This window comes from Vanessa atalanta, chromosome Z (assembly GCF_905147765.1).
Source record: "Vanessa atalanta chromosome Z, ilVanAtal1.2, whole genome shotgun sequence".
In the NCBI taxonomy this organism is placed as follows: domain Eukaryota; kingdom Metazoa; phylum Arthropoda; class Insecta; order Lepidoptera; family Nymphalidae; genus Vanessa; species Vanessa atalanta.
In genome coordinates, this window is record NC_061902.1 from 1,534,181 (window position 1) to 1,559,432 (window position 25,252).

A 25,252-nucleotide genomic window follows, 5' to 3' on the forward strand; every position below is an offset into this window, starting at 1 on the left:
ACTCATTCAATGAATTTAATTCAAGTCTACGTTCATATATGTCTTAGGTGGGCCCCTAAGTAGTGTAGGCCAGGGCCCCCTAAACTTACGGTCCGGCTCTGAAATTAGTTTCGTCAGTTAAACTGCAGGAATGGAAAGAAGTACATAAGCATCCCTACGTTGGCGGCAAGTAAATGCACTGCATGCTGTTTGAGCATAATCGTCGAAAATTCTACGCAACCTCCGCAGATCGTCTAGCTAATTGCTAGAAAAGGTCCGCATTTTTATTACTTTTATCAACTACACAAAATATTTTGAGACGAGAAGTATATTCTCTAGTATGACCTGATCAAAGTGTATTAATCCTTAAAATCATGTATAGAAGGTACATATTCAAGGTCTAAAACTCTAAATCTACTTTGAGACGAATATATATAATGAGGTCTTGATGCATAGAGAAGTCACAGAAAATATTATAAACTAGCTACGCCATGCCATTTGGTAGAATTTAATGACACTTATCACTTCTAACCGGTAAACTATATGGGAGAAGAATGTCTCAAGCTTTTAACGTGGTTTAGATAATTACCATACACCGTTCGCATAGTAAGTACATTTTGATTGCACAATTGAGCTCATTGGGGAAACTTATGAATTTCTGCATTATAAGATTAGGTTGTTAAGGTGCAGAACTACCGAAAAGGAAATCATGAAAAAATACCGACATGGTGGCGATCCCAGTGAGTCTCTCAATCACTGTGATTCGACTAAAAACTACTTTTAGGTCTTAGATCTGTCATAAAGACAGATCAGACACATAAGAAAAAAATATTGAACAATGTTTTTTGTAGAAAATATAAATAATAATAATGTTTATTTGGATATTAAAAATATTAGTAAGATAATAATTATATCTTGATAATTATTTAACAAGAGTGATTTTAAGAATATTTTAGGGACATTTAGCTAGCATTACCTGGCAACAACAAAATTTTATTTATCGAGTTCCAATTTGCATTTTGTACAGTGGAATCTGGAATGCTGTTACTGCTCAAGCATGTGAGTGAAATCATGGCTTAAAACATGTGTTTTTCTCAAATGTGTTAATTAAAAATAATAACTAAAATTAAACGATAAATTGTAATGTTTAGTACAACGTTTTAAGATCTTAACGTTATATTGTTATTACAAAAAAAGTGATATATAATTTTTCTCATAGGAATTTGGATTTGTTAAGGTAATAGATTTATTAATTATACTGTTGCATAAAGCACATATTTTTACTAAAACGCAGCAAGCGAAAGAAGGACGTGATAAAATTCTGCAAGGCTTGCTTTTTTTTTATACTCTTCGCTCAAAACAAGTATAGCTTTCGGCGAAGGTGATTCTCGGAAATTTATTTTTGAATAGTTGACCTGCATGACCTGAACGGAGCGATTTGTTTGTCCTTTTTGTCGATGGCTAGTGTGAAAACTTTTAATAGAGAAACATTATTAAACTCATTATGAATGCAACTCAAACAATTGCTTCATGAAACCGACAAGCATTGCATTTCCACTTTTGTTTAAGTACAAAAAAGTAGTAATCAATAAATTTAAGTACAAAGCAATAATAATTGTTGCTAGGCAAGTAGTCCAAAGTTTATTGGTTAAGATTCACAAGGCTAAAACAATCTTGCAGACGATGGCGAATTTTTTTATCTTATTAAAATTGATGTACAAGTAGTTTGTCCTTGGTATAACAAATGACATAAAGTAAAATGTAATCGTTTATTTCAGAATTAAAGCTGTAACCGAAAATGACCATTAATAAAAAGCTATTGCCCATAAAGGGGCACTTTTTTCTGTTCAATGCAGGTAAATATTATTTTTTATTAATTCCATATTATATTTACACATAAACTTAAAAAATATTTATTTGTAGGTATAAAACACATATTTTAATTTATAAACAACCCTATTTGTGCATTTATTGGTATATATTTTGAAATATTACACAAAATATATAACAATAGCTTTCCACCGATGACAGAAAAGCTGTATTTTTTTGAACCAGGGAACTGAAATACCGAGTCAATAGGTATATCCTTCATGCTACTGTTGATTAGTCATGCGTTTTACTAATAATCAATATTTTATGTTAAATAATTGGGTTTTACATAACATAAAAATAAAATAAAATGTGTACCATCCTACACCATATTATTCCAACTCTACACTTAGTTTGCTACAAAAATATGTACAGTGATTGTACCTATTCAATGACTTAACACAAATATTAATTATTTAGACTTTAAAAAAATTTGGTGATATGGTGACCATATCAATTGTATAAGAACATGCTTTTCTTTCTTTAATACTGGTAAAGTAAATCATCATCCTACCCTCATCTCAATTTTATTTGGGGTCGGTGCAGCATGTCTTCGTCTCCATACTTCTCCGTCTGACGTCATCTCACAAGTAACATTCTTTCTAGCCATATCTTCTTTTACAAACCAACCATTGTTTCTTTATATTATGTAATGCTGATTTCAAATTGTAATCCAGGAATGCACTACTGAATTTCATGTGCTGAATTTTTGCTTATAATTCATCTCATGCTCGGTGGATTAGGAAATCATTGCGTAGAAAATGGCATGTTGCCGTTGAAAATTTACCAATGCAAATTGGAGCGTGCTGGTACCCTTTCTTAAAAAAAATTGTAGAGGAGCAGTGGGACATGAACAGGCAACTTTTCTTACTTACTTTACCAGTATTATAAAGTAACGACCATGAGATGAATACCGTGGTGCTTGCCTGGATTAAAATTTGGAATCATCTGCTAAGTTTGACATCTAACCACTGGGCCATCACAATTACTAAAGTTTTTATATACTAAACATAACACTTTAACCTCGATTCCCACATAATTTGACACTGCATCTATAATAATTCACAATTTCTATTTTGAAAAAAATTAAGAAACTTAGTTGTTTAGGAAAGGATTATTTTTGTGATATTTGTGTTTATACACTGAAATCACAAGTTTATAGAAATTACTAGCGAATGTTATAATTGTATCGGTGACTAGGAAAATATATTGCATCAGAGGTGACCTATTTAAAAGGGTGTTGTAAAATGTTTTTAAATATTTGTATGGAGAGTTGGAGTTATCTGATAGTTAAATTATCAGCTTAGAGAAAAGAAAACATTACTCAATGAAAACATATCCTTACAGTAAACACATCCAAATTTTTTTTCTTAATAAACAACGATAAATAATTTACTACATACATATACAATTCAAAGTTTATTTAAAGTAATGATTAGTTTATCGACTTAATTTTTTATCAGACTAAACTAAATAATATGATTGATAATACCAGTATCATTTAACACTGGGTCAAAGAACTGGCCTACTTGTTAAAATTAGATCATCCATCATCAGTAGGGTTTTATATATATTGTTTTTTTTTTAAATATTAATCGTTTACAGGAACTGCTCCACTTGTACCGTATTTGTCGACGTATGCTCGACAGCTCGGCTTCACTTCTGCAACAGTTGGCTTGATTTACACCATCCTGCCAATATTCGGGCTCGTCGCTAAACCGTTGTTCGGTGTCATTGCGGACAGGTAAATATATTTTTAATTGTAATCTTTAAAGAATAGTGATACGTCTGCATTATGGGTATATGGTGTTAAAATTATTGTATAAAGGCATTCTTCCTAATTAATATTATTAATGCGAAAGTAAGTTTGTTTGTCCCGCTTTCACGCCTTTACAAAACTCATCCGATCAGCGTTAAATTTTGCATACATATCGTCAGGGGTGCGGTAAAACATGGGGTAACCCCTGATTTCATAAACGGGCTTTAGACGGAATATCGTGTTCGATCTTAGAAACAGTTTTTTGAAGGGTTTAGTATGGTCAGTAGTATCGCGGCGTCTAGACTCTTGATCTTGAAGGCGAATTTGAGGTCCCATAGGATTGTGAGAGTGAAGGATTTTACATTTGTTTTTTTTTTTACGTACACTACAATGTCCTGCACTATTGGTTAGAGTAACCGTAGATTTTTTTTTTTTTTAAGAATACATTTTATGAATCACGCTAACATTTGGATCACTCACACACACATATAAGTATAGTGTATTATAGAATTGAATTTATGGAGGACAAAAAAATTATTGTTAATTTCGATCCTATATTTAAATACAATATACTGGCTAACCGTCCCGGCTTTAAACGGCTACAATTTGGATCTTATATATGTACACCGTTTGGATTGCGGAACAATATAAAAATAAAAAGTTTTCTTCTGACTAGAATCTGAAATTATCTGCATTATACATATAGACCTTCCCCGTGAAACACCCTGTTTATTGGTGAAAACCACGTTAAAATCCGTTGCATGGTTTAATAGATATAAGCGTACAGACGGGTGCGATTTTGGTTGTTTGACTTTGCTTGCCGTGAGGCCTTCATAAAAAAACTCAGTTGTTTTTAATACAAATTTTAGTTATTTCAGGTAAATAGTACATCCGTGATATAGTTATGATTTTGTTTTCATAAAATAATATTAACAAAATCAATCACAAAACACGTATCAGATTTTAGATATCATTTACAAATAGTAAAATATAATCAACGGTAGTGCCCGGCTAGAGTTTCGCAGAATATAATAAAATCGATACTTTCAACTAGGGCATGTTGACGTAACGGGCAGGTCAGTAAAAATCCGAGTTTTCATTTCATTTGTAGCGCGCGTCAGAATTTTCTCTCTAAGTAACATTCTCCGAGCTACGGTCACTTGAAGAGATCGAAAGGTTTTTCTATGAAAATAACAATATTTACAACATCCCAACTATGTTATTGATATTAAAAATGAAAAAGTAAGATTTTTTGTTAGTCACATCTAAACTTCTGAACGGATCATTCAATATTGCATACATTTTGTTATGGACACAGAAAAGAATGACCCTAACAGACGATAAATCCTCTTTTCTAACACGCAGCGAATCCGCGGGCGGATAATAAGTCCTTTATGAATTTATATTAATTTATGGGTTATTTTATTTTGGGGATCAGGAAAATTAATGTCAGGGAACTTCTTTTGATGCAACTAAAAATGTTTTAATTTTTTATTTATTTCACAAAAGCGCACTCGTTCACGGCACGGAGCCTATTTTAAAAACGAGCAACGTTTTTAGACTCAGTAATAAGTCTATATCGTAACATACAGATCTTTCGGTTTACTTGGTGGTAGGGCTTTGTGCTAGCCCGTCTGGGTAGGTACCACCCACTCATCAGATATTCTACCACCAAATAACAGTACACTGTATTGTTGTGTTCCGGTTAGAAGGGTAAGTGAGCCATTGTAATCACAGGCACAAGGGACATAACATCTTAGTTCCCAAAGTTGGTGGCGCATAGGTTATGTAAGGAATGGTTAATATTTCTTATAGCGCCTTTGTCTATGGGCGGTGGTGACCACTCACCATCAGGTGGCCCATATGCTCGTCCGCCAACCAATGCCATAAAATAAATAAAAATAAATACAACGTATATGCTAGTAAGGCTCTCTGGCATTTTTTTCCAACATCTTCAATAATCGTCATCGGTAAATTTGTACAAGATCTTAATATAATACGTCCAAACCTCATGGATCACTTAAATCATTTGGTTAAAATCGCATGAAAATCCGTTTAGTATTTTATCATTTAATCGCGTTCAGATCGACAGACGGCGAAACGTCTTTGTTTTATACATGTTGATGCTTTTAATTTTATATATTTAAAATATAAATAAAATAAATAATTAAATATTTCTATTTCCATCCTACGATATCAGAATTGGTATATTTTTGCTATACTTTAATCCGGTTTGGTTCATTTCACTCGAGTATCGATCGAGCGTCGAGGAAATATTGCGTGGGCGATGACCAGACACCTATCTGAACACTGATAAGTTAATGGTTCTAGAAGGGAGATCGTTATAAGGAGATTATTTTTACCAAACGTACATTCCTCGAATCTTGTGACCAAGAATGACTTCAGAGTGCTGTTAAAGCGACATTTTTGATCCTTTGACATTTACATATTAGATTGCGACCCAGAAATTCGAAATCTATTAGTATATAATATTTATATAAGCACATAGGTACTGACCTATCGGTCGATAGTTTATTACGTAGGGTTCTTAAAGCCCGCAAGTCGGATTACAAAAGCGTGATTTTTGTCATCGAACCATCGCGAGTGATGACGTCAGGAACTGCTGTCGATAGACCTCGACTTGTGTTCCTAACATTCATGCGATGTACTTAACCAGGCTCATAAATTTAATTATAAAATGAATCACCTGTTAGTATTTCATCAAGGTGTTCTGCTAAGCTATATTTTTATTCTGCTATACGGATCTTGTTGTCACAGGCGTTTTCTGATCTCGACATTATAAACATGGCTGTTATTATCTAAGTTTATATATATCGTCTCACCTTTCATTCTATACAAAAGGGTCTTGCATTACCAAGTCTTGGCGACGTAAGTTCTGACAGGTAGAACAAAAGATTTAAAAGTAAGTTTTTTAAATAATTTGATATATGAAGGAAGTGAAAAATTTTTTTGAGATATATCTATATAAGTGGTATATATTAAGCAGACGAAATAAAATATGTCAACAAGCACGTGGGACTTAAAAAGACTTTTTAGCCTATTGGGTAAACATTATCTTAAAATGACATAAAATAATTAATTATAAAATAACATACAATCAAAAATATAATTGCAATATAATCATAATTAAAAAAAATAAGGGAATATTTGACACGAAATGAAAGTAATAGTCGATTGAAATAATAATAAAACAATATATTAATAAAGATAATCGCTAAACAAATAAATTATTCGCTATAAAAATTGATTTTTATCTAAAGTCGCTGAAATTTACATAACGATTATTTTTTATTATAATTTATTATTCAACAATAATGTAACATTAAGATTATTAAATCTTCGTTCGTTTGTAACGTGTTTTTCTCGTCCATATGTCTCTAATCTAAAGTAATTTTATTATATGTATAAAATTTAAGTTCGTCACGTCAATAATTTAAACTCACATAAAACCTTCGAATGCCCTGTATCTTTAAGATATTTTATTTATATTGGTGTCGTCAGGATTATGTCAGTTTGACATTATAAAAAAAAAAAAACAATTGCCAAATGAACAATATTCACCTTTGAATTGAAGCGATATCGTTGGTCAAGAGCTTGAATAATCTATGATATACACTATAGATTTACGAAAAAATAGCGTTTTGAACGTCGACGAAACTGTTATCGGAAGTATGGAAGTGAAATTAAACTTGATATAAATAGTTTAATGGAATAGTATTGTATTATAAATAAAGATATATTAGTCAAAAACAGTTAGTAGCACAATATAGCTAATAGAAAATCGGGTGACAAACGTAAATCTAAGGTGCTTATACCTTTATTGATTCTTCAATAGTAATACAATGGTATCTCTGTCGTTTGAATTACTATCTAACACCCATAGTGTCGTGTCATATTAATGAAAAGGTTTTAAAATGCGCATACGTAGCGACGAAATCTAATCTAGATATAAAACATAGATAATACAATCATCTGATGATACCAATCCCATAACATAACGAAGACTATATTTTAAACCATCATCAGAAGATTAAGATAACGTTTGATAACATAAACAGTTTCTAACTATTAAGCAATTTAATTGTATAGCAATACTTATTGTTTGATTACAGTCTGATAAGGAATATTGTTGGATTGACGTAGGAGACTAGAGAACGTTATTAAAATATAGCTAACATTTTTGCTATGTACAATTTATACAGTATGTTTGAAATTTGACCACGATCTCTCGTAATGAGATTTCGAATATACCTCGGGGACATGAACTATGAACTATGCCAATATGCAAAGGGCAAAGGTCTCGCAGTCCTCAACAATATGTGTAGAACGTAGAACGAATATTAATATATTATTATTAATATAATATTGCGTCCGTAACTTCTATATATAAATAGCATTTACGCTACACTGCACTTAGTGGTGGGGTATTGTGTAGGCCCGTTTGAATAGGTAGTAGGTACCACCAACTTGTCATATTTTCTACCGCCAAGCAGATATACTTAGTTTAGTCGTATAACGAGGCACAAGGGATATAAAAACGGTCGCAATATTGGTGATGCATCGGCTATATAAGGAATGATTAAATTTTCTGACGGCGCCAATGTCTATGGACGGTGACCACTTACCAGGTGGCATACTTTTCCATCTGCCCACCTATTTATACCCTTTAAATCACTATATATGTATTAAATATTAATAGATTATATCTGGCACAGATAGCCTGCTGTTGTAAATAAAAAGACTGTCATAACTGTCTGTGGGATAATTTTTAACTAGTTAACAGTAATTATATATTTAATTTTAATGCTATCATAGAAAACAGGTTTGAACCATTTTTAAGTTAGGAGTTCAAAAGTGTTACCCCGATTTGCCTCTGAATGTAACTAAAGTCATTAATCCTGTAACAAAACGTATCTTTTTATGGTTTCGATTACTCAATCACGCTCGACGGTACATAATTTGACGCAAGGTCTTTTTTGTCATAAAAAATTTAGATTAAAAAGGTAAGGTAATTCTTCATAACATTTATACTTCAAGATTGACGAATGACGTTGGACGAGAATGGAAAATATTTTAATAGATGATAAGTTAATCAGATTATATTTTGTTCGTAGAGTATTTTTAATTAAGATATTATTTCTAATTCAAATTTTCATAATATTGACTACTGGTTATGCCACGACGATGCTTACCCTCGGGTTGCGGTTGGGTTCTATTCTCGGGGAAGTACCACAATTGCTCTTAGATTCAAATAAAAATAATTAAAAAGTGAGAGTCCGGAGGTCCAATCCACCTTCCTCTCTAAAACATGATGGATCTGCAAAATTTGTATTTTTTTACCCCAGTGATACTATCAGTGATTGCGTTGGAGAATCTCTTTCGTTCGTTCGACAAGTACAGCAGGCATCATAAAGAAACCCCTTCCACCTTTTTTTACCGAGGCCCAGGTATGCTCTCCGTCTGATACCTCCTGCCCACGGTGCAAATTGGAACATTCCTTTGTACCGTAGGCTGGGGTGTGTGTTTACGTCAGAGATGAAATCTGCTCTCACGCGTTAGCAGGCCTACCCATTATCTGGACTTATCCTTTATCTGGCTACGCCTAGACTGTGATGATCATCCACGAATCTACGTGTACCTGTATAGGTCCCATAGCGGTAATGTTGAAACCGTCTGACTCGTTGAGCACGTCCAACTAGCTACAAATGCCGTACTGCAGTAGATCGCACCCGCTGAGACCGTAATTTTAATTCTAATGCCTACCACCAAATAGCTTGGATCTCGCACCACTGATCATGCGAGTACATGTTCTTGATCGCCATAGCTATAGGATCTGTGATAACTAGTCACCTTGCCAACGCGAATACTGGATTTGGAAAATCATACATCTTCCCTGTTGGACCTTCTACTGATCTCTCATCGTTATCGTCGATCCCCCTCTGGACTCATCGGACCACTATCTTATCTGAAGTACAGTTCCGGGTGAACGCTCCTCACGGCCTCGCTTCGTGGGTTGCCGGATTTTTAAGGCTTCTTCTGTTGCGCACAACCACACCGTGGAACCAACTTTCTTTTTCTGAACCGATGCTGCTTGGGAACCTTCAAGAAAAGAGCCTTCACATTTCTTAAAGGCCGGTAACGCACCTGCAAGCCTCCCGGTATTACAGATGTCTATGAGCGGTGGTAGTAACTTTCCATCTGATGAGCCTCGAACTCGTTTGCCACCTATACCATAAAAAGGGGGTGGTGTTTGGTTGGAGATTATTAGGTTTAAAAATTAAAAAAGATTCAAGGTTTCTAAGCACACAGTTTGGTCGTGAAACCGTAACAGGCAGAATTGCTTTCAGACTTATAGTATTAATTTAAATAGAATAGTTTATAAAATACATAATAAAATTTATAATTTCAGGTTTAAAATTCAGAAAACTCTATTTATATTCTTCCAAGTTGTGACGATTGTGAGTTTCTCGGCCATATATTTCATACCGGAGAATGCATCGAAGGCATCCGTTGACCTGGACTGTGGTAATGGCGCTTCCACCCTTAGAAGTTGTTACCAAGACGCCTCCCTGATAGACCAGTGTAAAGTGACCACTCTGGGCAAGGATAACTCTACAACTATATGCAAAGTATGTACTGGTTTTAACACTTTATCATATAGAAATAATATCTTACAAATAAATTCGTTAAAGCCCCGCTTTAACCTTAGAGCCTTAGAGCCGAGATGACCCAGTTGTTCGAACGCGTGCATCTTTGATTTCGGGTTCAAACCCAGGCATGCACCACTGAATTTTCATGTGCTTAATTTGTGTTTATAATTCATCTCGTGCTCGGCGGTGAAGGAAAACATCGTGAGGAACCCTCTTGTGTCTAATTTCAACGAAATTCTGCCACATGTGTATTCCACCAACTCGCATTGGAGCAGCGTGGTGGAATATGCTCCAAACCTTCTCCTCAAAGGAAGAGGAGGCCTTAGCCCAACAGTGAGAAATTTACAGGTTGTTAATGTATAGTGCAATTAGAGTAATATTTGACGGTCGAATTTGAATCCAAAGTTTCTATTTGTAAAGAATAGTTAAACAAGGAGTTTTCACTGTGTAAAGTGTACTTAATAGCTAATTTTTAAATACATCTCTATCAACAGATGAAGTGCGACATGGACTCCCCTGAAATGTGGCAGACGGTGTGCGAACACTGGCATATCCCTCGCTACTGTTACAACAACGTCAAGTCGATAAAATACACCGCGAATATAAATCAAATCAACGAGATCGATGACTGTGTCGACATGAGCTCTTCCTCTGTCGTGCTCGATGGTAATTTTATTTTTTTATTATACAGTTCGACATTTTTTTACGTGTATAATTATTTATAGCTGTGTGAAATTCTCTATGCATTTATGAATCGATGTTTGTCTCTACGATAGTCGATATTGTGGATAATTAACGATATTTGGCAGTAGGTCTACCTATTTGAAAGATTATTTTTTTCATTGTTATTTTAATATTTCTTGTTTCAGGCTACAAGTACTCACCGAAGTGTCGGAACGGTTCCGGTTACGTCAATCTTAACGAGCCTTGCTCTATGAACTGCGAAGACAATGCTCTCTCGAATCTCATCAACTCGACCAAAGTTAATATGACTTGTGAAGACCAAATGCTGAACCTTCGTCTCTGTTCGTACGATTTGAATGCCCTGGTGAATGTTACCACTGGAACCGAATCGATTGGTGATTGTGAGGTATGTACAAATATTATGATAGATATATTTTGTTTGTACTTGGTGGCAGGGCTTTGCGCAAGCTCGTCTGGGTATGTACTACCCACTTATCAGATATTCTACCGCCAAACAACAGTAGTATTGTTGTGTTACCATTTGAAGGGTGAGTGAGCCAGTGTAGCTACAGGCACTAGCGACATAACAACTTAGTTCTCAAGGTTGGTGGCGCATTGGCGATGTAAATAATGGTTAATACTTACAACGCCATTAAATGTGGGCAGTGGTGTCCACTTGCCATTATTTTTTTATATATCCTGTCTACAAGTCAATAAATACTAAGACCACGCTTTTTTATCTGTAATATAATGTGCCTTATTTATCAACATTTTTTTTGAATTTTTTATCGGTCTCACCGTCATCTCGGCTAGTATATAATGATTATTTTTAGGTAACATGCGCTATAGACTCCCCGTTGGTGATTATGGAGATATGTGAAAGTTGGAACGCTGACAAAGCTGTTACTTGTAAAGCGAACAACGTGAACAGCTTGCCTTCGGACCTGAGCTTCGACGCTTCATTGCTGTTGCACAAGACGATAGCAGAACACAAATGCTTGTACATGGAAGTTGAACATATTAAACTATCGGACGGTGAGCTGGTAGTCTTAGTTTTACACTCTGCAGTGTAAATATATATATAGTACTTATATATGTGTATATAAATCATAATTGAATCTCTGTGATGTGTATTTTATCCCCGTGCAAAGGTAACAAGCTTGTATATAATAATTGTGATAAGATATATATTATTATATTTAATTTATTTTCAGGTTCTATACACTATCCATACTGTGGACCCAAAGCTGATTACGAGCCAAAGTTGAATGAATTTCACTCGTTTTGTAAAATTGAGTGTGATAATGATATGGTATGTATTATATGGCTACTATTTCAATGCAAAATTAATTAATACAGACTATATTTATTGTTGAATGATCGTTGGTGTAGTGGCTAGATACATTCTGCAGATTCCAAGGCCGTGGGGTCAAACCCGGTCGGGCTGATAAAATTTTATTGGATTTTCTATCAATTTTTTTTAGTTAAAGAACGGAGTCTTGACAAACAAACAAACAAACAAACAAACAAACAAACAAACAAACAAACAAATTTGGGCCCTTCATAATATTAGTATAGATACAAAATCATTCTAATATTTGTATCAACTTCATTTTCACTTTTGAGTTCCGATTACGACTTTGCCTAAATAAAAAACGATAGTTTTTCACATTTCAAATTCATAAATAAAACGCAAAATAAGCAAAAATAAACTACAAAGGAAGCACAACGTCATAGTTGCTAAATAATATACGTCCCTTCACAGTATCCTTATTTTTATTAGGTAAATGAATTATTAAGATCCGGTACGGAAAGTCATAAGAATGAGACTCAGTACACAAAGCAGTTTTGGATGTTCTTCCTGATGATGATCATCAGCTGGATCGGGCAAGCCGTTGTGGTAACATTTGCTGATGCCATCTGCTTTAACTTACTCGGTAAGATTTTCATGTTATTTCTTAGTTTTTTATTTGACGTCCTTAAATGGACGACCTTTATTATACCTTTATATCAACTTGAGAAATTTATCAATCATATAGTTTTGAAGCCGAGATAGCCTAAACGAACTCGTGCATATTAACCGATGATTGCGGGTTCAAACCCAGACAAGCACAACTAAATTTTCATGTGCTCAACGTGTTGATAATTCATCTTGCGCTCGGCGGTGAAAGGAAAACATCTTAAGAAAACCTGCATGTCATTTCAATGAAATTTGGCCACATGTGTATCCACCAACCGTATTGAAGCAGGCTTGGTGGTGAAGGCTTCAACTCTTCTCCTCGAGATGGAGAGGGGGCCTTAGCCCAGCAGTGGGACATTTAGAGGCTGTTGCTTTTAATTTACTTATCTGGTTTTCACTTGTATGTATATCATAGCAGAAGCATCAAGGCAGGAGAGAATAGGCATCTTCTAGGCAAACGCGTTCCATCTTAGACTATATCAGTTCAAATATGAAAATTAAAAAAGCAGGGCTTTCAGTAGCTTCGTCTGTGTACTAGGGACATAACATCTTAGAGCCCGTTACCCTGTAATAATTCGGAGAGTGATTCGTTTCTGATAATGTCAATTACTTATGGATAAAGATAAAAATCATAATATACGTTCAAACAGGCTCCATTTATAAGGTAATTAACTATACCTAAAGTTCTCCTCGAGCTAGTTTAATTACTCGTATGTGAAATGTCCTTTATAAAATAATTTTATCTCTTACTCTGTAAGGATCAGTTAATTTTTCAAGGTCAATAGAGAATGATGGGGATAAAAGAATATTGATACAAAAAAGAACACCCCACAGCACATTAAATATGTGCTCAACTGATATCTATTTCAGGTACAAAGGTTGCGTCATATGGGAAGCAAAGGCTCTGGGGTTCGGTGGGTTGGGGTATATTTTCCCTATTGACTGGAACCCTCATAGACTTGTTCAGTGGCGGGGTATCTAAGGACTACACCGTCGCATTTATACTGATGTTCGTCTTCATGTTCGGCGACGTGATCGTATCCTGCTATACACAGGTATGTTAATTATATTTGTAATGAAAAAACAACATCCTGTAGGTAAGCATGTCAGCTGTTAAAGAGGTTTAGTTTATGTCATAACAATGTGGATTACTTAGAAATGTGAATGATGTCACCCGACATGTGGGTCGGGGATTTTTGTAACAATAAATGTTTAAAATCAAATCAAAATGTACTTTATTCAAGTATGCTTGTACAAGCACTTTTGAATCGTCATTTAACAAACTATTTAAAGTAAAGCTACCACCGGTTCGGAATGTAGATTCTTCAGAGAAGAACCGGCAAGGAACTCAGTAGTTACTCATTTTCAATATCTAAAAATACAGTCATACTAGTTAAGTACAATTATATATGTATTTAAAAAACCAGAGTCAAAAATTGCATAGGTGTTCACATTACCTGGAGGATATCGCCTGTTTTAAATAATAATATAAATTAGGCATCCAAATTCTAACTTCGGGATGTTTTTAACGAAGTAGGAATCACGGTTTCGTGTCAATATATTTACAACAATATTATATATATTGTGACATTGATCACTTTAATAGTATCAAGGATAATGATTGTTTGTAAACGAGACATAAGGACAAGCTTATAACGCCATGTTACCGACTCCGCAATGGCAATAAATCCTTCGTGGGACAAAGTATCCGTTTCTATAATAAAATTCCGCAGATATTTTGATTCTATATCATTTTAACGAGGATCCATTTGAGCATAATTTTTGGTGTTTGTTTATACCCTTTTGGTACATACAGGTTTCCTAAAAAACATTATAAAATCTTATGTTGACTTATTATAGGTTGATTCAACAAAAATGTCGATCAACATATTAGCCGATGTCGGAAGTCTACTTACGTCTCTGCCGACGTTTGCCTTCTTGCTCTGGACAATCGCGGTCGGCCTATGCACTGGACTCTTGTGGCAATTCTTATTCTGGCATATCGAGGATGTTGCTGGCCAGTCTTGCGATGGTTCCAATTATGTGAAGACTTTACAAGGATTAGTCAGTGCGATCCAGACCTTCGGCGGCGAGATACCCTTCATGTTTCTATCTGGTAAATAAATCCTTAAATATACATATTCTAGTTGTCGGTCGAGTCCTCGCTCGCGCTTTAGGGGTAAGTCAAAAACGTGACCCTATTAATCCTTCCTTGAAGCTTAAGCTTGCTTCGTTACAAATATCATGGAATTCGGTTTAGTGGTTTGGGTAATTTGGTGTCAAACAAGCTTGAACCTCAAGGAAGGACATAATTTTTTATACCTAACACGTTACAACAAACCACTAAACCGTGAGCGGAACCGCTGGCGACAACTAGTTTTAATAAAATATATACAATATGTTAATCTCTGTTTAATTTATTTTCCAGGATATCTTCTTAAAAAGATCGGTCACATCAACATGATGACTTTGGTTCTGTTTGCGTTTGGCTTCCGCTTCTTGCTGTACTCCTTCCTGACCGACGCATGGTGGATTCTACCGATTGAGATGTTCCAAGGTATAACGTTCGGAATGTTCTACCCGACTATGACGTCATACGCAAATGTTGTGTCGCCGGCAGGAACCGAAACCACTGTTCAGGTAATATGGATTCTTAATTTTCATGTTACTTAGTATTAAATATATATCATTAATACATATTGAATATTAGTCAGAGTGAAAAGCTTAGCGGGAGCGTTTCTTGTGTATCTTTTTTTATCAATAATTATATTTACAGTGCATTTTATTATATTTCATAGCCAAGGTCCAATCTAAGAAATTATTATTATTACAATATCCTTCAACACTCAAATGTTCCTGCTAAGATCGAAGTATCTCCTGATAGAAATCTTGAGCAAACCATTTTTTTTTTTGTGTTTAATGACAGTATACTAACTGACAGTTTTAGTATTATCAACGAGATATTTCATCTTAGTACTAATGCTCTATAGAAAATTGCATCTTTTTTTTTAATTTAACTTTATAATAAAATTTCCATGTGTCGGTTTTTAGTTTTTGATATTTTTACTGGACCCAGTTATTCATTCTTATAAAGCCAATCCGACTCGAATCGTAAAAGTCAGTCATAATACATATTTAAACATTCCAGGGTCTCGTCGGTGCTGTTTTCGAAGGAGTCGGCTCGTCCCTCGGTAGCTTCATAGGGGGTATATTGTACGAGAACTATGGCGGCTGGCACACATTCCGATGGTTCGGATACGGAGCTTTCATCGCCTGTGGGCTTCACGTCTTAGGCCAGTTCTGGTTGAGGAACAAACATCAACATGTCGGAATGACTCAAGGTAACGCATCATTAGAAAAATAAATGTATCGATTATTCTTTCATGGTCAATGTACGAATTTAATGTAACTATTGGAACATTTGATGTTGCCATTAAGTGTAATGTATAACCAGTATTAGATGTTAGATTATGAAGAACAAAGGTAGCTTTAAGCTTTTTATAAAACTATACTACAGTTCTTAGCACTGTTATATTTAATATAATAGTATACTATTATCGATAACTGTACTAAATCAAGAAATATAGGCCATTTCAATGAAATGTATGGAAATAATTCAATCGCGTGTGTTTGTGTGGAAGAGAGAGTGTGTTTATGTGTGAGTGTATGTGAAAAAATAAGCGTAGTTTAGTGTCAAAAACGAAATGTCACACTCAAATTTGACCTTGAAATTTTATTCTCATGTACAAAGAAGTTTTACTTCAATATACGTATTAAATGAAAATGGTCTATACGAGGCGTTATGTGGATTAATTACATACATAGATGCCAAAACGTAATTCGATGTGTCCCTTTGGACATAGTCTGTGCTGTTTTATGATTGGACATTTTTACAAACTCAAAATTATTTTGTGATTTTTCAAATAATTTTCATGTCAAGTAAATTTAAAAAATTATTACTCACTTGAGATAACAATAAATTTATTTGTATAGGAAATAAGGTCACTTAAAATATTCAATCCGTAAGGACGTATGTAGAAATCAAAGCTTTTTTTTTTTAATTTAGTTATTCGAGAACGCCATTATATTCTTCACATGGTATGGATACGATGATATTGTATTGAAAGATGCTAGACATGATAATGTTGAATAATAAAATCGAATATATTTACGTAAACTTACACGAGACAAAGAATCGATTTTGACTATAATATAACAAAAAAATAAAATTAAATATGTTCATTAAATCTTCATTTATTATACATTCAATTAAAAATTAAAATTCTCTACAAATCGCGGAGTCCACTGAATTTAATTATTATAACAGTTAATATTTAAAAATCGCCGAATGATTTTGTACACTTTTCTAAATTCAATTTATTTCTATATTCGAATTTATATTCATCGTTGTCATTGTCCTCAAACGGTAAACGTTTCATTTCACGCACAAATTATTATGGAATTTTATAGTGCTGGTTCATTATCTATGTTTTTATTTTTAATGAAACATGCGTGTAATATCACCGTAACCATGCCATTTGAATGCCATTCGATTTTTTTTTAACTTGTAACACTATACGTAATATAGTTTAAATACTGCATTTTAGAAATTAAGTTAGATATTCTGTGTTACGAAACTCTTGCCATAGCTTAAATATACCCTATCGTGATATCAAGAACAAAAGATTTCTTTTTTTTTTAATTTTTATTTACTTTGTTACTAATACTATAATAATTTACTTGTATAAAATTTTACAAATCTAAGAACAAACTTGGTTCCTATAACTACGAACAACAACAAAAGTTTTATTACTTTTTATTAAAAGTATACGGGCTTAATTTGAGATTTTCGAATATTTTCATATCAGTAATTTTTCTGCTTCTATAAATATATAAAAAACTGGCAACACCATTTGAGGTTGCTTTATTTTTAAGCGATTTTGAATTTCGAATATAAATATAGACACTAAGAATAGTGAAATCAAATACAATTTTTGGCTGTGCTTTTATTTTATCAAATATTTTATTTTTGGTTTAATTTCAAATAAAATTTTTTTTTTGTTTACCATTAATGTTACAAATATATATACATCGAATATCTAAAGTTATATTACGTGTGAGTTTTAATCGACCCATAAGTAGTATTTACGAAAATTGGAGATCTAGGAAGCAAACAAAATGAAAAATTATCAGTAATAAAAAAATTAAATATTTTTAATAATTGTTGAACTATCTGTCCTATCCTATAACAGACGGTTCTTTGGGGGCCTATCTGAGCGTGAAAACAATAATTATTGGTCGATTAAAATACGATAAAATCTATGTAAAACATAATTATATAATTTAAGGTTTTATTAATCCGGTTAGAACTGGTTTTTTGTGCAAAAAGAGGTCACCGAATCATTATATAAGTAGTTCAAGTACTAACCGTAGCATTATATTAATTATATTTTGATATTTGCAAATTTAAAACATTCCCTTGAAATAGTATGTATGTAATAAATGAAGCTCTAAAATAATTGTTTTCATATTTTATATAAATGAAAAATTTAATAATGAATTTAAATTTAATCTAAGATTTAATTAAATTTTTAATGATGCAGATATCAACAGTGATATTCTTTGAAATTTAATTCTATAGTCTGATTCTAAAACGGCAAACGTTAATTTTTGAGTAAAATATAAAATATTGTCAATTACTATAAAAATTATTCAAAAAAAATAATACATTTATTTTTGTTGAAACGGCTTAAGCTTGACTCTAATACGCAAAAAGGCATACGTTATCTGAAACAATCGTCATCCATTCATAGTTTTATATACTGATGACCGAAAATTACTCGTAATTGACATAGACCATTTCAGCACCAGACCATAGAATTATTATTAGAAAAATTATTGAATTAGTACCATTCTATTGTACAATAGTACTAATTCAAAAATCTGTTTAAATTATACTTTACTATATATTTGTATTTAAATACGTAAAAATATTCAATCAACATATATTATAAAATTTAATGAATATTGTAAGAAAAATCAGTTTATCAAGTTTGTGAATATAAATATCGTGTCAATAACACTGAGTATTTAAAACGGGATATTTACCATGTTTTTTATTTATGGAGTTCGATATTTCGACATTATCTACGAATGTCTTGTTCACGAGACTGTACTAAAAAAAGACAAATAAAAAAAAAAACATGGTAAATATCCCGTTTTAAATACTTGTAGTAATAAAAATAACCATGTTAATTTAAAATCTTATATACAATAACACGAAGTTCGTTTTAAAAATAAATGTATCGTATATTTTTTATAATGTAATATTATGAAATGTTTACAGTGTACTTTAAAGTTGATAGTGTTATTTACATGTGATATTTGACGTTGTTATGCATGTGCATGGATATTAGTGAAATGACACAGCACTGTTTTATTAATCAAATACAATAGTAATGTTATTGTCTGCAAGCATGCAAGCGCTAAAATAGTTTTAACTAACTACTGACTGACTGACTAGTGAGTTCAAGGTCATTGCCAAAACGACAAAGGCACCAAAATCGCTGATGATGGTTTGAAAATGCTTTAAATATCATTTCGTAGCTAATATTGAAATGTACTTTTTAGAGTGTTTACATTTTCGATTATTTTTTGGGCGTTAAATTTATAATCTAATGACTCGCATTCCATACCTACACGTGTTCCCGACACATGAGACATCGTTAAGCTGAGTAATTAAGAAATTGGCAACATTTCGTGTTGTCAAGCTTCTAATAATTTCGATTTTAGAATCATCAAATTTGATACGATGTAATTGTTAGCGACTTTCTGAAAAATTTCAAACACAAAATAGCTGACTAGCTGGTGGAGAAACACCAATGCAAGCATGCTGTTTTAGCGCCACGATCACGCAATCACTGAGCGACAGGCACATCTAATAAAAAAGATCTAGGTAGCTGATCATTATTTTTAACTTTCATAAAAGCTTGGAATTTACTTTGCATGCAACGAAAAATTAACTAATATTTATAAAGATATTTCACTGAAATTTGCAAATTTAATTAGTTTATTGAAATTGCTTCGGACAAATATGACTACTCCATCATGAGGACCCATTTATTAGAAAATTGAGTTGTTTCCAACTGGGATATAATATTTTATACTAATTGTAGCCCGTTTTGTCTTGGTAGACACTATGACGTAATCTCGAACATTGTTGTGTTCCGGTTTAAATCTGTCTGAGATTTAATTACAGCCACAAGGTACATAACTTCTCCAAAGTTTGAATTCCATGTAAGGGATCACTGATATTTCTTCCAATGCACATGTCGGCAGTGACAATTGAGCATCAGGTCCATTAGCCAATGTACCTACTCGGTATAAATAATAAAAATAGTTGAGTATCTTTATAACCTGCATCATTACAGTAAATAATTGATATTAAATACCCAAAATCCGTCCAGTTGTTCCTATTTGTAACTAATAACTTGTAGCCATCATATAATTCTCAATATCAACAAAATATAGAAAACGATTCGTTTTGCTTACTGATGGGAGAATTTTTTGCATAATTCAGGGGGTTTCCACTTAACTAATAAGGTACAAATATATTAAGATGATTGGTTCTTATGTCCGCATGTTTAACGAATCATTTTTCGACGTCACGGTTATTCATATATGTGCAATTTTGAGAAAATATAGTCTATTAGAAAATATTTATCACTTTTATAATATTGGAAACAACTCAATTGTTTTTGTACATCTTGCCTTAGATTAATGAAGACTGAAATTTGAATTACAACAGTAATATTTAGTTCCAGTCACTGCCGTCGAATATGGAATAGTCAATTTTGTACTTTTCTTACAACAAAAATAGTAACCATAGACAATATAGAGTCTAGTTATTTTTTTTTAATTTACAAAATATTTATAATCTACATTAAAAAATAACTAATGAATTATTGAGCTTATTTTATACTTAGAACAATTATTATTTATGTTTAATTTTTTTATTGTTTAAACTTATTCCGCGGAAGTTGTGCTCTATGTTCCTCGCTCAGTATTATTTGAATAGTTTTATAATTGATAAATATATTTTATTAGCAATTACAAAAGTCTTGTTTGATTTTTAGTTTTTCCTTCTAATACATTACAATGATTATTTATAATAAAATAAACACTATGGTCTCGTAGTTCGTGGACATTTAATGCAATACTGTGCTAACCTTATGTACTCTCGTAAAGGTGGTTTCGCTTGTGAATCGTCTCCAGCGAACAAATCGGGGAATAACGAAGCAAGTACATTCCAATCTTTTAGTAAAATTTATTTAAATGTTTTTTTTTTACATGTAATTTGAGCTTAATGTTGCTATGAATGTTTAAATCAGCGTACGAGCGACTGACCTCTCTCAAAATTACAATTTGTACAAAATGTAAACAGTGTGACGTAAGCGTTTGTTGAAATTATTTGTATCGTCATAAATTAATGTTATATGTTAGTTGATATGTGTAAAATGCAACGAAACAATCGTTATATGACTGTTGTTGTATATGTTTACGTTTTGTTTGAATTTTTTAATTTTCTATTGACATATATGTCCTATTAACGTTTTTGTACTGCGATTTCTGCCTTATTACAGGTTTCACGAACGTTGTGCGATACGGACAGGGTACCGACGGCGCCGCAGTGTACATGCTAACCGACGTGGACGAAGATCGGCACAGTAATATCATATATCAGTAATATGTTTTATTCACGTCACGATTACTGAAGATATATCATTCCGTATTACCAATGGCATTAGTACTTAATCGATGTTAGTATTAATTTATTAAACACGTCATGTAATATCGGCTACGAGCAGTGGCTTAGTGGCAGAAATTAGTGCGATTATTTCGTACAATTGCAGTACTGATTATATTTATCGTCGTGTGCCTGTGACCGGTATTTATTGTACGATATTAACTATCATTCAGCTTCGTAGGACAGTTTTGAGTAGTTGCAATTGAAAAAAAAAATACATATATAACCATTAGTTAGGACAAAGGATTCCTTTTCTACCGAAATTGTATAGAATTGGAACCGGAAATAGATATAACATAAATTATTGGACTTCTTGAAGTATTTATAGGGATGTAGTTCTTGAATGTTATGTCTAACATAATTAATGTTACTACTCTTATGTACTAAATAGCTATATATTATCTGATAATTAAGATATATAATACGGGTTTTAATCTTGCCTCGTAATATATATTATATACAGAATTTTAAATGGGTGCTCATATGGTTGTCTCCTTGAGCTTAATTAAAAGGGAACTTAAACTAGATTCTAGGTGAGACTTCCCATAAAAAAACTAACTCGCGTCCGACTCAGTCGACGCGACGTTACGTGAAACACTATTGCGTCAGAAAAGTTTTAATCGTACGCTACACGCGGTGTTTCACGATACTTTTGAAATTTTACCGATTGATAACCATTGCGGCCAAAGAAGTTAAACTTCGAAATATATATATATTTATATCAAATATATTATGTCAAGTTATCGTATATATAGATAACTTTTAAATTATTATTATTATTATTAATTTACAACAGGATTTAATCTCTTCGTATCATGACAATTCCGAAAGATATTATGAATTTGTGCGATGGTTGTAATAACAAGACAGTATTACAATCCTATTTACCGATTTTATTTAATGTTTTTTTTTTTTAACTATAATATTTCATTTAAATTATTCCAAAGATATATACACAGTTTGTGAGACAAAGTTCAGTTTAGGTATGATACGTATGTCTATTAGTAGTTAAGTAACTAAAAAAAAAAAAAAAAACCTTCCGAAATTTCGATTTGAGAAAGTATGATTATCAAAACTATTTTGTACGAATATAAACCGGTATGTATTGAAAAAAAAAATCATACCGATATATTTAAACTATTTACATAAAAAATATTTAAAATCGCACACGATTTTTGCTCGAAAAGAAAAATAACAATTATTAGAATATAAATCATATGACAATCTTATTAACTGAAATATATTTAAAATATAATCTATCTATGTAAGTTAAATCACCAGTAACTGTATACTGTATTACTGGATTATTTTTAAAATATTTAACGGTGTTTAAATTGCTTTAAACTGTCGACCTATTTATTAATAGCGATCTTAAATTTAGTTATAGCATTACAGTCTTCTTTCGTGATCACGTTGGAGTCGGAAGATGAGTTTTGTGAATTATATGTGCTCAGTGAGCGTATATAGCGTCTGTTATGATAAGTACGGTACAAGGATTTGTTAATATTTCGGACAGTGTTAAGTTATTTTAATTAAATAATTATATTTATGTTAGTTACGTCTAATTTTTTTTAGAAAAATGTACAATTTTATTTCAAGTTTCGGGATTCAACGTCAACCCACTGCGACGCACACTCACCCGAAAATGCATAGACAGAAACAAAAATGCACACACTTACATTATTTTGACATAACGAATTGTTTTTTGACAATTTAACTGTTTCTTCCTATAATCTTCTGAAATTACTTTAACATAAATTTTCCTGTGTGTGACTTAAGCACATTTTTTTCTGTCTTCTCCCGCTGTCAATTATTTATATTTAAAAAGTAATAAATAATTCGATAGACACCCGGGACAACACTACCGATGCTCGGGATCCGTGCGTCACTGTGGTTTAACGAACGAGTCCGGAATATTTGCTCAAAATGATGCATTTCTAATAATGTTTTTTAATTATAATAATTAAGTCTTAGTTCGTTGTTTTGTATTTCGTACAGAATGTATTTGTAGGTGATGAAGATTTACAGTTACAGTGCTTTTATTTCCTGTTGAAATGTTTATATAATATGTATTGGTCTATTGACTTGACTAAATTTTTAACACATATCTATTGACACACGGAACGTGCAGGGACCGGTAATGGAGGATCATCACGAACGATTGACAATATTACGCACAATTATTATACGTTTAAAAAGTAAGGTTTTCATATGGAATAATTTACATTTGACAATTTTTCCTACTTGTATGTGATATTTTTGAAAATTGTACTTCTTTATTATTTATAACTACCTAATAAAATACTTAATTTATTACTTGGTCGTTTCAATGATATCAAAAATAAATTAGCATCAATAGAGAATATAACTTTTTTTTTAAACATTAACCATTATATTTTTCGTAAATTTTGTCATTTTTTTTTTAAACTTTTGACTGAGATTTGCCCTGTCTTTGTTATTTTGTAAGAAAAATTAACTGTATTATAGAGATGTCTAAAAGAAAGGCATGGTATTTAATTAGACTCTGATTTATTACATTAAACCAGTACTTATGCAGGGTCACTTACTCAACATACACGTTTAGTCACTCGATCATACACGAAGGGTGAGAAATCGAAGTGCATCCAACTTCTTAACTCGAAGCAGCTACTAGAAACACTGGCCATAATCGGACTACAAATTCTGGACCCAAATTATAATCGTGTATCGCAATCGAATCGAACAAAATGTTTGCGTTCAGCCCTTTTGATATTCTATAGCCTATTCCAATGGAAGTAGGAAAAAAGATAAACAGACCTGAGATTTACGTATTTCATGCGATTTGCTAATAACTCAGCTATTTTGTGCACTACTGATAGTTTATGATTGATATATTTTTATTTATAATACAACACTATTGCAATTACTTATTTCCATTTTAATTTAACTTCCGAAATTCCGATAAAAGTTTCGTCGACGTTTAAAACCCCATTTTTTCAAATCAATAGTGAATATCATAGAATAATCAAGCTCTCGACCAATGATATCGCGTCATTTTGCTGTCAAATGTTTATTTGTCTTTTTTCCTGTTACGCAACCATGAAACATAATAGAGTATACAAACGCAACGATGCAGTTTCGTTTCGTTCATAGTTGGACCAGAATAAGATCAGGATCGTATTGTAAACGATATAAATAAGCAGAATTAATCCTCAGATACGATTAAGCTAAGGTTATTTTTTGTGAGGAATAGTTGAAGTAGAATCGTACGTATCATTACTGTAATAAGTTTGACATTTACAGCAATTAGGCGGCTAGCGCCATTTCAGTCTACTTCATATGATGGGAAAGGTATGTATTGTTTATAAATGTTGACAGGATAATTTAGACAACATTCGACAAGACTCGTAAACAAGACATTCGTAGATAATGTCGAAATATCGAACTCCACCAAAAAAAAAAAAAAACATGGTAAATATCTCTTTTTAAATATTGATAGTAACATTCGACAAGCACCTCTTTTTTTAAGGACTGCTTAAAATACA

The 25,252-nt window shown here is 32.6% G+C and overlaps 1 protein-coding gene across 2 annotated transcripts; it reads left to right on the top strand.

The window, feature by feature from the left end:
- Nucleotides 1–993: 993 nt before the first annotated feature.
- On the top strand, nt 994–21,924 carry LOC125076135 (major facilitator superfamily domain-containing protein 6). Of its 2 annotated transcripts, none has more exons than XM_047688110.1 (14): nt 994–1,038; nt 1,758–1,835; nt 3,454–3,592; nt 10,038–10,257; nt 10,773–10,944; nt 11,148–11,368; nt 11,796–11,997; nt 12,177–12,274; nt 12,746–12,899; nt 13,793–13,977; nt 14,783–15,038; nt 15,351–15,562; nt 16,071–16,263; nt 21,565–21,923. In XM_047688110.1, the coding sequence occupies exons 2-14, from the start codon at nt 1,778–1,780 to the stop codon at nt 21,666–21,668; spliced, it is 2,214 nt and encodes a 737-aa protein (XP_047544066.1). In that variant the 5' UTR covers nt 994–1,038; nt 1,758–1,777; the 3' UTR covers nt 21,669–21,923. The 2 variants fall into 2 exon arrangements, with proteins under 2 accessions (XP_047544066.1, XP_047544067.1); XM_047688111.1 differs by lacking the exon at nt 994–1,038 and adding an exon at nt 1,118–1,216 and having other exon boundaries at nt 21,565–21,924.
- The last annotated feature ends 3,328 nt before the right edge of the window (nt 21,925–25,252 follow it).